The sequence below is a fragment of the Geotrypetes seraphini genome, chromosome 2, assembly GCF_902459505.1.
Source record: "Geotrypetes seraphini chromosome 2, aGeoSer1.1, whole genome shotgun sequence".
Classification (NCBI taxonomy): domain Eukaryota; kingdom Metazoa; phylum Chordata; class Amphibia; order Gymnophiona; family Dermophiidae; genus Geotrypetes; species Geotrypetes seraphini.
The window spans coordinates 456413060-456429864 of NC_047085.1; the positions used below are offsets into that span (position 1 = coordinate 456413060).

The following is a 16805-nucleotide window of genomic DNA, read 5'->3' on the forward strand; positions in this document are numbered from 1 at the left end:
CCCCAGAACATATCACCCCAGGTAGTGAGGGATCTGCATACCAAATTTCGTTCAAATCGGTCCCACAGCTTCTTACATTTTTTCCATTGACTTGAATGGGTGAAATCTGATTTTCTGTTTGTAGCTCCGCCCACGTGTGCAGGTGGGTCGCGAGACCCCCAGAACATATCACCCCCGGTAGTGAGGGATCTGCATACCAATTTTCGTTCAAATCGGTCCCACAGCGTTTTACATTTTTTCCATTGACATGAATGGGTGAAATGTGATTTTCTGTTTGTAGCTCCGCCCACGTGTGCAGGAGGGCCGCGAGACCCCCAGAACATATCACCCCAGGTAGTGAGGGATCTGTATACCAAGTTTCGTTCAAATCGGTCAAGCCGTTTGTGAATTACTGTGAGAATGGCAGCTTTTTACATTTTTTCCATTGACATGAATGGGTGAAATCTGATTTTCTGTTTGTAGCTCCGCCCACGTGTGCAGGTGGGCCGCGAGACCCCCAGAACATATCACCCCAGGTAGTGAGGGATCTGCATACCAAGTTTCGTCCAAATTGGTCACAGTGAGAATGGCAGCTTTTTACATTTTTTCCATTGACATGAATGGGTGAAATCTGATGTTCTGTTTGTAGCTCCGCCCACGTGTGCAGGTGGGCCGCGAGACCCCCAGAACATATCACCCCAGGTAGTTGGAATTACTGTGAGAATGGCAGTTTTTTACATTTTTTCCATTGACATGAATGGGTGAAATCTGATTTTCTGTTTGTAGCTCCGCCCATGTGTGCAGGTGGGCCGCGAGACCCCCAGAACATATCACCCCAGGTAGTGAGGGATCAGCATACCAAGTTTAGTTCAAATCGGTCCCACAGCTTTTTACATTTTTCCCATTGACTTGAATGGGTGAAATCTGAAGTTATGTTTGTAGCTCCGCCCACATGTGCAGTTGGGCCGCGAGACCCCCAGAACATATCATCCCGGGTAGTGAGGGATCCGCATACCAAGTTTCGTTCAAATCGGGCAAGCCGGTTTTGCGGAGGCAGTTTTTACATTTTTTCCATTGACATGAATGGGTGAAATCTGATTTTCTGTTTGTAGCTCTGCCCAGGTGTGCAGGTTGGCCGCGATACCCCCAGAACATATCACCCCAGGTAGTGAGGGATCCGCATACCAAGTTTCGTTCAAATCGGGCAAGCCGTTTTTGCGTTGGCAGCTGTTTTACATTTTTTCCATTGACATGAATGGGTGAAATCTGATTTTATGTTTGTAGCTCCGCCCACATGTGCAGGTGGGCCGTGAGACCCCCAGAACATATCACCCCAGGTAGTGAGGGATCCGCATACCAGGTTTCGTTCAAATCGGGCAAGCCGGTTTTGCGGAGGCAGTTTTTACATTTTTTCCATTGACATGAATGGGTGAAATCTGATTTTCTGTTTGTAGCTCCGCCCAGGTGTGCAGGTTGGCCGCGATACCCCCAGAACATATCACCCCAGGTAGTGAGGGATCTGCATACCAAGTTTCGTTCAAATCGGGCAAGCCGTTTTTGCGTTGGCAGCTGTTTTACATTTTTTCCATTGACATGAATGGGTGAAATCTGATTTTATGTTTGTAGCTCCGCCCACATGTGCAGGTGGGCCGTGAGACCCCCAGAACATATCACCCCAGGTAGTGAGGGATCCGCATACCAGGTTTCGTTCAAATCGGGCAAGCCGGTTTTGCGGAGGCAGTTTTTACATTTTTTCCATTGACATGAATGGGTGAAATCTGATTTTCTGTTTGTAGCTCCGCCCAGGTGTGCAGGTTGGCCGCGATACCCCCAGAACATATCACCCCAGGTAGTGAGGGATCTGCATACCAAGTTTCGTTCAAATCGGGCAAGCCGTTTTTTGCGTTGGCAGCTGTTTTACATTTTTTCCATTGACATGAATGGGTGAAATCTGATTTTATGTTTGTAGCTCCGCCCACATGTGCAGGTGGGCCGTGAGACCCCCAGAACATATCACCCCAGGTAGTGAGGGATCGGCATACCAAGTTTCGTTCAAATCGGGCAAACCGTTTTTGCGTTGGCAGCTCTTTACATTTTTTCCATTGACATGAATGGGTGAAATCCGATTATCTGTTTGTAGCTCCGCCCACGTGTGCAGGTGGGCCGCGAGACCCCCAGAACATATCATCCCGGGTAGTGAGGGATCCGCATACCAAGTTTCGTTCAAATCGGGCAAGCCGGTTTTGCGTGATCGCGGCACATACATACATACATCCGATTTTATATATATATAGATAAATAGTAGTAAAATGGATATAGGGCAGGAAGAGAAGAAAAAAAAAAAAAGAGTGAATTAACAGAGCACAGGGAAGAAGAACCAGAGATGCAGAACAAGATGATTAGAAAGATAAAATCACTAGACAACAAAGATAAGATTTTTTTTTATTTTTAGTTTAGTAAGGGGGCAATGGGATTTGATATACACTTCTCCCTCCGTATTTGCGGTTTCAGCAATCGCGGTTTCAATTATTCATGTTTATTAGCTTGCTGGGTCCTCTCCCCAAATTACATCAGCTTGCATAGAGAAATCGCTGATTCCAAGCGTTTACAGAGAAAAATAGCTGATTCCCAGCACTTTCTTCACCGTGTTTTGCCTCTCCTTCAGGAACAGGCCAGGTCTCCCACCATGTTAGTTGTGGTTGCACCATATTCACGATGCTTTTTACAAGAAAACAGCCAAAAACATATGAAAAAGTTATTCGCGGTTTTTCTGTATTTGCAGTTCTGTTAATCCCCTACCACAGTGAATGCGGAGGGAGAAGTGTGCCACTTTTCTATAGAACAACTGAATTTAAACGCGTCAGTTTTAAGAATTTACATCTGCTATGTATATATTGCACTATACAGCAGGAAATGTGAGGGAGCGCTTTATGATTAATCATGCGATAACTATAATCAACGTACAGCCCGAGTCAAAATATGGTTGTCAAGTGGAACCCCTTTTTCTAAAGGCGTTATATAGAAAGAAGCTCTAGAACCGTGTCTCTCAAACTGTGTGCCATGGCCCAGTGGTGTGCCCCAAAAAGATTCCAGGTGTGTCACGAGAGATTCCAGAATTTATTAAAAAAAAAAAAAATCCCTTCATGAGTATACACTAGAATAGATTACATGTATGTCACATAAGCAAGTCTGTCAATGCTATGAGTGTTTAAGGATACAACTGCCCAAACAAGCAAGTTTTTTTTTACTTGATTGGTCCTTGAAAACTAATGGCAAGTAATTTTAGTTTTATTTTTTACTAGTCTTTAAGCCCGTTACATTAACGGGTGCTAGAGATTCCTCGGCTTCCTCCCCCTCCCGTCAACCCCCTTGTTTCCCATTGCACAGTCTCCCTGCTTCATCCACTCCTTCTCCTGCGCGGGCCACCGGAGCAGAGAGGACTGGGCAGAGGGGGCTGCCAGCCGGGGCCAGCGGAGAGGAGCTAGGCAGCTGGAGGAGTAGCAGCAGCCACTGCCGATTGCAGCCTCCGTCCCGCCTTCGCCTCCCTGGATTTGCTAGAGCGGCCTGCAAGGTTCGCTACAGTGGCTGGCGAACCTCAGCAGGCCGCTTTGAAGAGGACCGGCAGTGGGAGGGAGGAGTCACTGGCACACGCGCTAGCGCAGGTGCCGTGAGCACTGGCACAGAAGCATAGCTCACGCCACCAGGACTCACGGATTTTCGACAGCGCATGCGCGCTTAGCCTTTTATTATTATGGATGCAGTAGTTATCATAACTTGAGCAACAAAGCAATCAAGGCTTTGTTACTGCTTGGATCTTCTTATTTTGCATACTTGGGATTTTCAGCCCTGGCAGGAAAAAAAAAAAAAAAAAAAAGGAACCACTGCAGATAATGTTTGTTGTCAACTATGAAGTCACATTTTGAGTTAATTTGCACTCAAAAACAAGCACATCCATGGTATTAACAATTCTATTCTATCTTTAGGTTCACAGTTGTTACAGTTACCCATACCTAGCTTAAATAATTTTAAATAAATAAATCTCAAATTTAGGTTGGTTTTGTAATTTTATAATTATAATGCCGCTGCAAAAAAAAACACACAAAAACATTTGCTCTGGTTAGCATGCAAGAGCTATAAGAAAAGTTTTGAGACAACTGCTCTAGAAGTTAGTATGTCATCGTTCCACTAGGGTACATTTCCTTGTGCGTGGGCTTTATGGCTAATTAACAACAGCACTAAAAATTGAATGAATTTAGCGTGTACCGGTGATCTGATAATTAGCAAAACATTAACTGCTCAGTTTTCTCAAGTTAACAAGGCAGCGCTCTACTTACGCATCAAAGACCTTAATTTTTTCAGCTCCATAAAACCTCAGGAAAACATAACTTACATACAATTGCTGAATTAGGGCCAAAAGATAAACCGAAATTAAAATGTTTAAAAGGACTAATATAATAGCTTGCAGACTGAACACGTTTCAGCCTACATTATCAACTCATCAAAAAGATCTCTTCGTTTATGTATATCCTGTAAATTTAAATATATATATATTCTGTCATAAGCAGCTGTAAACCTTCCAACAATATATATATATATAAATAAAAGTTCGCCTGCAAGACAAATTGCAGATCATTTGTAGTTTGAAGAATACTGTTATTGGCGAGTGGGAAGTGAATATCTAATTGCTGGAACATCTACTGTGATCTCGCTCTTTTTTTTTTTTTTTTAATCCTTGCCTCTATTTAAGTGATCACTTCCCTGCAGTGAGCTAACTAAACCATTGTACGACGAGATGCAGAAGTGTGTGGGATTTTTTCTTTTTTTTTAGGCTCTCCGTTTTCTTTCCCGATAAGGAGACAAACACAGTGGCTGGCTCCGCTGACGACTGCGGCGGGGAGCGCGCTGGAAGCAACTGGGGAAACCTAGAGGTGGCCCCTTGCCGTCAGGCTAGGAAGGAAGAAGCACTGCCACCTCCTGCCGGACGACAGGGGAACTGCCGTCTATAAACTGCGCGCGCTCCACCTCCGCCCCCTAACCGTGAAAGCTTTGTTTCGTTTTTGTTTGTTGTTGATTTTTTTTTTTTAACGTTTGATTTTAATCACTCCGACCTCCGCCGCTCTCCGCGCGTGAACTGAAACATCCCCGGGAGTTGTTTTTTTTTCCCCCCCCACGCGCGATCGCCGGACGCGCTCCGTAGCTCAAAGGCGCTCACAGCGGCCACCATCTAAAACTGAGCCATCAGCTACTCTCTCGCCATTCTCTGCTCTTCGGCATTATATACCCTGCTAAAAATAGCCGCCTAGCGCCTACCAATCGGAGGGGACCGAATTTCGAATCTGGCCAATGCCTAGAGCCGTTACGAAGCAGTTTCCTCACACCAGAGCCTCCGTGAATGTGTCGAGCTCGGCGATTGGACCAGACTGACATCATAGACACACGGCATCAGGCGGGGCATAGCGATTGGTTGGTGGTTTGAGCCGGCGTAGAGAGATCACGTGGGCGAGGCTTGCAAGAAGCATTTTTGAATACAGTATGAAGTTTGCAGAGGTTAACACTTGCAGTCAGCTCAGTGTTTGCAAATATTGTAAGCGCTGAGCAAGTCCTCTGATGTAGACGAAGTTTGTCTTTTGATTCAATTGCTGTGCAATTAAGCCTGCTGGAACCTTGGACTTCATTCGCTAAGGATTTATTTTTCCTATATGACATACACGCACACATATATACATACGTATATATTTTTTGTAACACAATTGAAGTTAACTAGATCATGGATGTTCTACCAATGTGCAGCATTTTCCAGGAGCTTCAGATTGTTCACGACACTGGTTACTTCTCCGCTTTACCGTCTCTCGAAGAATACTGGCAACAGGTAAATGAGTTATTTCACTGACCGATTAGTTAAGTATTTCTACCAGTGCAGTTAATCAGGGTTTACGATTTGCGTTGCATTATACATTTTACTGAGCGGGATTCTTTTTTTTTTAATGATAACGTTGCCTGTCTTAGTGAAAGGAGTTTGACAGCTTAGAAAACTGCGGCCGAGTGTTTACATGCAAGCTTTTGGCAGAGTAGAATTTAAACATTTTTTTTTTCCAGCAGCTGGAATGACTGTAAAGTATAACCTCCTATCGTTCCTGAGCTTTGATTTCTCTAGTTCTACTGTACAGAGCAGCCATTGGCAAAGTTTACCCTTGTACCAGGTCCAAACTGCACAGCTGGATCTTGTCATCTCAGCAATGCATTGCCAAGAGTATCCCCTCCCCCCGTTCTTTCTGCTATTGAAAATCTGCTTGCTGGTTAGTGAATCTGTGTGGCTTCGCAATGAGAACTCCAGCAGACATATAGCTCGGCCAAGAAAGGCTTCAGTGGCTTGCAGGCTGTTTTGCAATCGTTTGCTCTTTGCTAGTCATATGACAGCCAGTCATCGTGTTTTCCCGATTGCATTTTCCTTGCTTAGGAAGGAGGAATTTCCCCTGATGCCTTCTGAGTTCCAATAAATGAGCTCCCCTGGGAGAACGGTAGAGAAAATTGAATAAGTAAATACAAAAAAAAAATATATATATATGGTTTTACTGGAAGCAATGGACTTACTAGCGTTGAAACTTGAATTTGCCATTGTCTTGTTGTTGTTTTTTTTGTAGGGGGGAGAGTGAAGTTTCGGTTTGGCTTTCCACTCTGTTTACTTTTGTCAAACCAAATTACAAGATCAAATGTCTGCTTATTTGTTGAAAAGACAGAAACGTCTGAAGAGGGTTGCAATGCAAATTGTTACAGTCATCTCATGCCTACTTAATTGTATGCATTTTTCCCCTTCAAAGAGACAGCTTCATACTACGTGATTGAAATCGATCTTAAGTAGTTTCCTTCAGGCATTTGGGATTTGGGCAGAGAGCCAGACTTTATCTCCCAGTAGCCTTTAGAGGCATTTAAACTCGGAGATCTTCATTCTGGCCTCCTAGCTAATCTACATAATGGAGAATTTAAATTAGCTAGATTATTAAAGTTTAACAAGATAACAATAAATGTCCTTTCCAATTTCCTGGCGGATCAATGTAGCTTTGTGCCTTCTCTTATCAATAGTTTTACGTGAATGGCAAGCCAGTTGTCTCATTATGAGACAGAAAATATTGATTTTATTTTGCTCGCTCTTGCTTTGCATTATTTGCAGACTGTTAGCTCGATGGGACATATCACAGCCAAAGTGCCATGACTGAAACTCTCCCCAGGCAGTCTGCTGGAAACTATGTGTGGTATTTTGTTGGGCTTTGCCTGCAAGCAAATGTGTGATCTTGCTAAAATAAGACACTGGTACAAGTAGGCTTTGAAATGAAAATTGAAAATGTGACACTGAGCATTTAAATCTGTGCCTTAGATACAGTACATAGCTGTGGTTGGATCTCCAGAGCGGAAAATAATCACAGCAGAATATCTCAATCTGGCGTTAAATGCATTAAAAATGTCTGGGGCTGCAAAAAAAAAGTCTGAAATGTGGATCGCACTGATAAATGCACTTTTAGCTACTTTAGGGAAAGAAGGACATGTCAGCTTGCATGCACATAGCAGAGTGCTTGCTTGGCTGTTGATCAAAATTTAAAAGGAAGTCTCTTTTGGCATTGCCTGAAAGAAATAGAGTGATGACTCATGCAGTTGCACTGTTGGCCAGTAAATAAAGTTCCTTGTTCATTGTGGAGTCCCAGCAGGACTTTGGGGTAATTTCCCCTTTTTACATCCTCCACAATAACCCATCACTATACTGGAACTTCTTGTATGTAATTAAAGGTTCCTTATGCTGCTCTAGTCTAATCACAGCGCAGGCAGCTTAAAATATGCATGGTACATGCCAGTGCACTTGGAAATGACATTCTTTGAGAGTCTAGTAAGCTGCATTTCGGTACACAAGAAATGGGCTGGTTCTCAGCAGCTTCATTGATGGCTTTTGAGGACAGACTTTTGGCTAGCATGAGTCTACTAAAATGTGGCTTTATGCTGCTTCCCGGTGACGTGACAGCATTTCCCCCGTTTGACAATCAGACTACAGGGCATTGGTGCTTGTGGTTCATGTGCCTTACACATGGGTGGACAATAGTTCATTAGGGTTCACTAAAGTTAAGCTGCATAGACTTATCTAGTGAATAGTGCAGAAACCAGTTTAGTAATCATTTGGAAAATATAAGAATGTTTTATAACCATTGTTCCCCTTGAAGCAGTCCGGAGGTTAATGAATGCATGAGAAGGATTTGAATTGAATGGGTATATGAAAATGAGGAGCATGCCACTTCCATTTGCTAATAATGTTGTATACTATGATGCATCCAGAAATTGCAAGCGTTGTATAAAAACATTTATTCAATTGTCTTTAGACTTGCTTGGAATTGGAGCGATACCTTCAAAGCGAGCCTTGTTATGTGTCTGCATCAGAATTTAAATTTGACAGAGAAGAGGACATCTGGACCAAAATTATTCTGGCTTGTGAGAAAAAGGAGGACTCGGACCCAAGGATTACGTGTATTCCAAAAGAGGACACTCACAGTAACCAGAACTTAGAGACCAACAGCTTGAATTCTGATGTAAGCAGTGAGTCTTCAGACAGCTCTGAAGAACTTTCACCTACAATTAAGTTTACCTCAGAACCCATAAATGATGTTTTACCCAATTCAGGAAATTTAAGTTCATCAGTCACGTCTACTCCCCCTTCATCTCCAGAGCTGAGTAAGGAGCCTTCTCCTCCTCTATGGAATGGTGTGCCCAGTGAATTGCACACGGGGAAAATTCGTAGTGGTTCCATTGGAAAGACTTTGGAAAAAGGTAGTCCGGTCAATGGCGAGGCTTCACCAGATGGTAGGAGACGTATCCATAGGTGTGATTTCAATGGCTGTAGGAAAGTTTACACCAAAAGTTCACACCTGAAAGCACATCAACGCACTCATACAGGTATGATGATTTTTTTCTTCTTCTTCATTGCTTCCTCCTTGAGAGAATCCTGAAATTTCAGAGCAGGAAACCCCCTGCTGATACTGTTGTCATAACATTATGCAACCACTGGGTATAGTCCCAGAGCTTACAGATAATGTAATCATGCCACAGGCTAACCAGCCTGTGAAAACATCATTTCTGCATTCTTGTCAAAGTGGTGTTGAAGCCTTTGGGTGCTAAGATGAACCATCAGAAACTGTTCATTTGTCATGGGTGAATGGTTTATCTTTGCCAATTAGCAGAATGTTCTTTATTCCCTGGGAGCCACTTAATTAAAGAAGGGCAGATTGCAGGAGTAAATTGACCACTAGGAATTCTTTTTCATCCAATGAAATTTAATTTCTAACTAAAGAACTCTAGTTCTGCCACACTTCAGAAAAGTTTCCAAAGTTAATTGCAGCTGGTAGCCTAGGAATTATTGAGCCCTTATTATTTTCTAGATTTTGTAGAATGAAAATTCTGGATCAAAGATTTATGTAGTTTATAGATGATCTGGTGTATTAAAACTGTTTTGTTAATCTTCTTAGTGTCTTCTTTACAGCTATCTGGTAGACTATATTTAGGAAGACAATACTTTCTTGATGCAGCATTATTAGCTAAATTCCTCAAAATAACTCTTTCTTGGCCATTTAGATCCTTTAGAGATATCTTTTTAATTTCTACCCTATTTTATGACTTTTATTTTTTTAGGTTTGGGAGGGTTTATATTTTTTTAAACGTTTTTTTCCCACAGAATCTTTCATTGAGTACACTGTCTAGCTTTCTGTGCTACAGTGAAGTTTGCATGTGTTATATTCACTGTGGTGGGCGTGGCTAAGTAGGAGGTGCTTCAGAATCTCTAGTTTCCTGCATCTTTCATTCCTTAGACATTTAAAGTAATAGTTCTAGCATTATATTTTTAAAGAAAAATCTGCCAATGGTTCTAAATTGTACGTACCCCAGAGAGAGTTTTCATTTCAGTCTGGAATAAAAAGAATCAAAAACAGGCACACAGACTTTGTATTATTTGATTAACTGAAAACCAGTAGAAATAAAATGTCTATGTCGTGTACTATGTTCAACTTAGTCACCATCTCACCATCATAGCACAACATTGGGTTGCACTAATCCTAATGGCATTCAAGTCACAATATTACTTGAAGAGGGGAATCCTATAGTGCTCACAAATGGGCACTAGAAAAGATTGGTGCTGGGTACTGTTCTATAAAGATCATACAACCTTTATAGAATGGCGCGTAGTACAGATTCTTACACCCAATTCTTGGCGCCAAACTTATACCTGCTGAAACTTGGTATAAATCGTGGTATGCAAAATATTTTTGAAATGCCTTTAACTCACCCCCCTTTTGGGTTGTGTACTATGGTATTTAGGTGCCCAGCGTTGTAAAATAGTGTGCCAATCCCCCACCAATTATTGATCATTAACATCTCGTTAACCAATTTAGTTGGAAGCACATATTAGGAATGAGCCCAAATCTGGGCATTGTATATAGAATTCGAGCACTGGACACTTTGCAGTTTTTTTCCCCAAATCTTGTTATTATTTATTGATTTGATATACCGCTTTTATCAATTAAGGATATAAGTGGTGTACAAACTATCATTAAAACACATAACTGAAAAAGAAAAAAACACCAGCAAATATAAAAGAAAAGAGATATCAATCACCTCACAGTCATTTATACTAAAAGAATAATTAATAGTCTTGTCGCCTGTCATCCTAAGCACCTGACCGCAGACACCATCAACCAGTCTTCTCTGAAAAGGTAAAAAGTAACTTGAAATGAGGAAATGATTGTTCCAATATGATGGTAGTGGGAAGAGAATTCCCAGTTCTCAAACAAAGAGCAAATGCTCACTTATACAGATGACATTTTCCTACTTAACAGTTTGATCCAGCCTTGGCAAATGTCTCAAATGGAATAAATAAAATCTCTAACTGGACCAACCAAAACAAACTCAAGTTAAACACCACTAAAACGAAGTTACTCTGGTTTCATATCGCCCAACAGATATTCCCCATACTTCTACCATCTGGAACCAACCTCAGTGTATCCAAAGTATTTGGTGTCATCCTCGACTCAACACTCTTACATACCCCAACCTGCAACCTGTGGAAGAAGACCTTCCTTAGCATGAAACAACTCCGGTTGATCAGACCCATCTTTTGCGAACACCACTTTGCGATATAATGAGCATTTTAGTTCAAATGGTCATTATATCGCAACTACACTATTGCAATTCTCTATACTCAGGTGTGAGCACCAAACAACTACATAGACTGCAGCTCATTCCAAACACAGCAAATTAGACTTATCTTCAAGCTCAAGAAATTAGATGCAATAACAGAATATTACCACAAACTTCATTGACTACCCTTGTCCTCCCGCATCTCCTTCAAAATATTATGTATTATTTTCCTCATACATAATGCCAGCCCCATCGAAGGAACTAAATATCCTCCATTCTACACACCACATCAACCAGATTGTTTATCACTTCTAAAATGATTCGCCCGTCACCGAAAGGAACCAAGTATGAATGTATATTCAACTCATTGTTCACCCACGTTGCCATCAAAACTTAGAATATGATTTATCACCAGAAAAGGATCCGGTTACCTAAAGTTCAGTAGAAAACTGAAAACATTTCTATACCACAAACCATTAGAACCAATCCAATTGTAACCTTAAGCTGTATACTTTGCTTAACCAGTACTACACTGTATAGCTGACCATGCTACATAACTCGTTCTGCATTACATAGTTTGTAATCGTTAGCACTGGCAGATAATGTCAAGGCCCTTTGCTTGTACTCTTAGCAGAAAAGCCTTTCTATTGTAAGCTCCCCATGTATTTTATGGTCTCTTAACCTTTGTAAATCACCTTGAATCTATATAGGCATAATGCGATCCAAGGATCAGGGGCTAAAAGATAAAAAACAGTATTGCGAGTCAACTCTTAAATGTAGAATTCATGAAACCAGCCTGGAGAAAGACTTCTCTATTGCCTCTTGTCAACTGAATATTGGTCACATGTCCAGTGCGTGGTTTAATGTCTATTAATGTGTCAAGTATAGTTAATCTCAGAATCTACTGCCTTTATTTATTAAGATGCCTTAGGTTTTTACTGCATGCTAGCAGCACGATATTGCGCTAATAGTTAATTTTGCATATTAATGTTTGTGGCAACCAGCCCATACTAAACACAGAAATGCATGTTAGGGGGAATGCTGAAAGGCAGGGGTTGCATCCTGAAATTAACACAAAGGTCAGTATGACACATTAATTGCGGTGCAGTTAGCTATACTTCCAAATGGGTGGTGTTTGCTGCATTGCATGTTACCAGTCATGCCATTAACTCACAATAGGGATTATTGCTCTGTGTCGACATCAGGGATGGCTTTTTTTCCTAAAGTGCTGGGAACAGACAAGGCAGTTAACACGAAGGATTTGCCCAAAGGCATCTTAGATTTGGCTGTTAATGCTCAGTAGATGTAAAATATTAACGCAGATTAAATGGGTCCTTTTTAAAGGGTAAGAAGGATTGAATATCAAGAATCTTTCATGCCCTCCAAGCCAGCCAAATGGTGGGGAACACAGATCTGACTTCTCTGCACATAAGTGGAAGACAGGAAACCCATTATCCGCATTACAGTGGGTTACATAATACTTTACTTCAGAATTATATTTAATATTTTTTTAGGATTCATGTTTAGATTAAGCTTTCTAGGACATCAATTTATCAGTTATGTTCTGGTGGCAACATTTATTCTCAACGTCCTCATTGGTATATTAACTCTTTTTCCCACTCTATGCTCTGTGTTCCCACTCATACTTTATGACATGGCATTTTCTTCAGCAGTCTGTGTTTTTATGTTAGGGATGAGTTCCTTCTGTAGGATTATGGTTGTCCATGGTTAACCCCAATTGTCATTCATCTTTTGCAGGAGAAAAGCCTTACAGATGTTCATGGGAAGGGTGTGAGTGGCGTTTTGCAAGGAGTGACGAGTTAACCAGGCACTTCAGAAAGCACACTGGTGCCAAGCCTTTTAAGTGCACTCACTGTGACAGGTATGTTAATGTCTTGTCATCCTAACTACTAGTGTGATTCATGATGATGTTTGGGGGAGCAGGGAAATTTGTTTATGTATAAGGTTCATTTTTAAGCATAGTGCAACTGATAAACGTTCTGCCATGCTAAAAGTTATACTGAAGAAGTCATCCACATTTACTTGTTTAAGCAAGTTGCTGAATCTGGATGGCATAAGACTGTTCTGTGTACAAGGAAAGCAAATGTAAGTCTAGAATTATGTACCTATGTTAGACTTGTCCAAGTTCAGTCCTTGAGGGCTGCAAACTGGCCATTTTTTCTGGATATTTCTAATGAATATGGATGAGAGAGATTACCTCTATTGTATGCACATCCTTCATGCATTTCTTAAAAATAATTTTTTTTTTTAACATTTTTATTATTTTTTTTTTAGTTACAATAGTGTAATACATTTAATTGGAAAGTAACAATATATTACAAAGAATACACTATCTCAAACAATAATATTATAGAATCATAGCTATACCCAACCCCTTTCCATCAATTATTAATATTGACAATTAATTTCTGAATTTGTGAATAAAAAACCAAAAAATAGTCTTAGAGATATTTGGAGCATCGAGATTAAGCAGTATATTTCTGTATCTCATTGGCCACGAATTTGGAATTGGAGGTTAAAATGTATGGCGTCAGCATCTATGAGCCAAGCATGGTTATTTTTATTGCATAGAATTTTTTGAACCCCAGTTCGGTTGCAAAAATTAGATAGTTCTAGATTAAATAGATGCTGGCACTGTCATACTGACATAGGGACTTTAGATCATCTGTTATTTTTTTGTCCGCTGATATTTAGTTTTTGGAAGTCAATTTGGAGACAAATAAATATAGTCTTAGAATCAGATATTCCATTAACATATGAAGCAATTATTTGTGGTACTATTTTACATATTAAACCTCCCCTTGATAAATTTAAAAGCCGTCTTTTCTTGATTTTAACTGGAATTGCGGTTCAAATGATCACAACAAACTGGTGGACAAATGTATGTAATACATATAGATATGAGAGAATGAACTCAGAATGTTTAGGGTTTAGTGTTTTATTTAAAAATAATTTTTAATTACAATTCTTACTGAATATAATTAATCAGTGATATCCTGAAACTATGGACAGTTTGCAGCCCCTGAGGATGGAACTTGACAAAGCCCATCCTATGTAACAGGGTTTGTATTTATCTAGTTATTTTGCTTGTATTTGTTTTATTGTAATTTTGAGATGGATTTTGTTGGAGGTATGGGTTATCCTCGCCAGGGCTGTTCAGAATGGTGCCACTGTTTTTGGAGGCCTTGGAGCTTCTACACAAGGGGATGGGAGAGAGGCAAGGAAAGATGCTGCACATGGGGTAGAGAGAAAGGAAAGAGAAAGAATTGGGGTGGAGGAGAGGAAGGGAGAGATGATTGGCAAATCAGGCAGCACCAGTGTCAGGGATGGAGTCGGGGAATGTTGGTTTGGCTTCAGGTGTCGCTCTTAACTTGGGCTTATTTTGGGGGTAGGTCTTATTTTCGGGGATACACAATAGTTGAGCGGATTGAGTCAAATTTGATGGCAGTCCAGATTCAGCTTAACCAGATTTGGATCTATGTGCCTTAAATGAGATGGAACCCGTGCCACCTGTTAAAAGTTCTTGAATCCACTGTGCAGCAAGGAGAAAAAGTCAATTAAAATAACCAAATGTTTGTTTTTTTGACAGGTGTTTTTCCAGGTCTGACCACCTGGCCCTTCACATGAAGAGACACCTCTGAATGGGTCAAGAGGTGAATCCAGTGGGCTAAGCGGCTTCAAGGTTGAACTGCCTTGTGAGAAGGGATGCGTGTTCCAGCCAAAGCATGCCATTTTGCACCCCACCCAGTTGCCTTCAGGTCCTTTCTTCTTTGAAGGTCTTCTGAGGGCTAGTAAATCATGTACGAAGCGGCATAGCAACCGTGGTGTGTGCGGTTTGGGATCTCCTGGACTCATGCATTATTGGTACCTGATCTTTTGAGTGGCTCCTAAGCCACTGCCGTGAGCATGTGCACTGAGAATGTTAATGATTGGGTGACTGTATGATGTTCATGAGGATTTATTGATGACTGGTATGATGAGGAACATTTTTTTTTTCCTTGTGGTTGAGTTAAAAACTGGAAGAGAAAAAAAAAAGTGGTTTGAGTGTTTGTATGCAAGGACATACCTAGAGATGGGACAACCACCAATCATTTCCAGAAGGGTCTGCAATTTAAAGGAATTTATAAAAGGAAAAAAAAAAAAAAAAAGATTGGGACCCCAGAGTGGAGATGGCCCCCTTTCCTGTGTGAGAGGAGCTTTTGGTGTCTGGTGCAGCTATTAAACGTGCAATGTGTTAAGTAGCTTGTTTTACATGCTACAGAGCTCATTTGTAATCCATTGTATAAGCTGTGTATTTACAAATATAACACAAAACTATAACTTTTCATTATAATAGAAAGGTATTGCATGGTTCTGGGGAACTATACGCTTTTCCATTCTTTAATCAGGACTGCAATTTTGATTCCAGTTAAGAGCAGCTAAGATACAATTGGTCTATGATGTTACATTGTTATGTATGAAACCTGAATAATTTTTCTGTTGGGTGGATAAAACCACTATAGCTTAAAAAAAAAAAACAAAAAAAAAAAAAACCTGATTTTTCTCATGCAGCTAATTTTCTCTTATTTATGCCTTGAGGACTAATTTCTGGTTTTCTAGCTGTTAATGCACTGTTTACCTTAATAATGGTGCCTTATGCAAGTGACCTTCTCTTGTAGGGGGGTCTATTACAGGGGTATGGGTGATGCATGCTTTTTTAAGGCTCTTTTGTCACCTGGAAGTGTACGCTGTCCAATATGCATCACACAATGCACTTCAAGTCCTCTACTAAAAGACAAATATGCACCAGAAACAGTTTTTCTCTCTCTCTCTCAAAAAAAAAACGTCAATATTTACCATTATATTGCTTCGTGTTGACTGTCAGTGTGAAATGTAATGCACATATCAATATTTAATTACTTGCCTGTGTCATCTTATGAATTTGTGCATTGACCTCCATAATGAGACTTGAACCCCCGCCAATGCATGCATGTCATACTTACCCCCCTCCCTTTTACAAAGCCCGATAGCGCGAGCCGCTGCGGCAGCTGCCCCAAAGCCCATAAGCATTTAAAGGACTTTGGGTGCTTTTGCCGCATGCCAGTCGCTAGCGTGACTTTGTAAAAGTTGTGTGTGTGGGGGGGGGAGTTAATTTGCAAAGCGTTTCGAAGGTACAGTTATAACAAAATAGTGCATTTCCTGCAAAGAGAATGTTCCCAGTTTATGGATTTATTTAATAAATGATCTGATAGCTAATGTAAATGCACATGTATATACCTATATACATATGTATTTATAAATGTAGATGATCGTCTGCACAACTCTCTTGCATTCTATTTATACTACTGACCATATGGGCGTGACGGGATAATCGCGCGCCAGATGCCAGCGCGCCGACAATTCGGCGCAAGACAGAAGCGCGCAGGGGAAAAAAGTAATTTTTAAAGAGCTCCGACGGGGAGTTTGGGGTGGCAACCCCCCCCCCCACTTTATTGGTTAGTGTTCGCGCTGCGTTGCGGGGGATGTGGGGGGTGAAACCCCCCACATTATAGAGAAAACAGAACTTTTCCCGAAAAAAATCAGAAAAAGTTCCGTTTTCGCTATACTGGAGGTTTCCAACCTCCCGAACCCTCCTCCAACAGCAGCGCGAACACTAACCAATA

General features: G+C 41.0%; 1 protein-coding gene across 1 annotated transcript; it reads left to right on the plus strand.

Moving 5' to 3' along the window:
- The first annotated feature begins 4835 nt into the window (after positions 1 to 4835).
- On the plus strand, positions 4836 to 15970 carry KLF6 (Kruppel like factor 6). Its single transcript, XM_033931529.1, has 4 exons — positions 4836 to 5848; positions 8340 to 8910; positions 12901 to 13024; positions 14753 to 15970. Exons 1-4 carry the CDS (start codon positions 5747 to 5749, stop codon positions 14802 to 14804), a joined length of 849 nt encoding a protein of 282 aa, XP_033787420.1. The 5' UTR covers positions 4836 to 5746; the 3' UTR covers positions 14805 to 15970.
- The last annotated feature ends 835 nt before the right edge of the window (positions 15971 to 16805 follow it).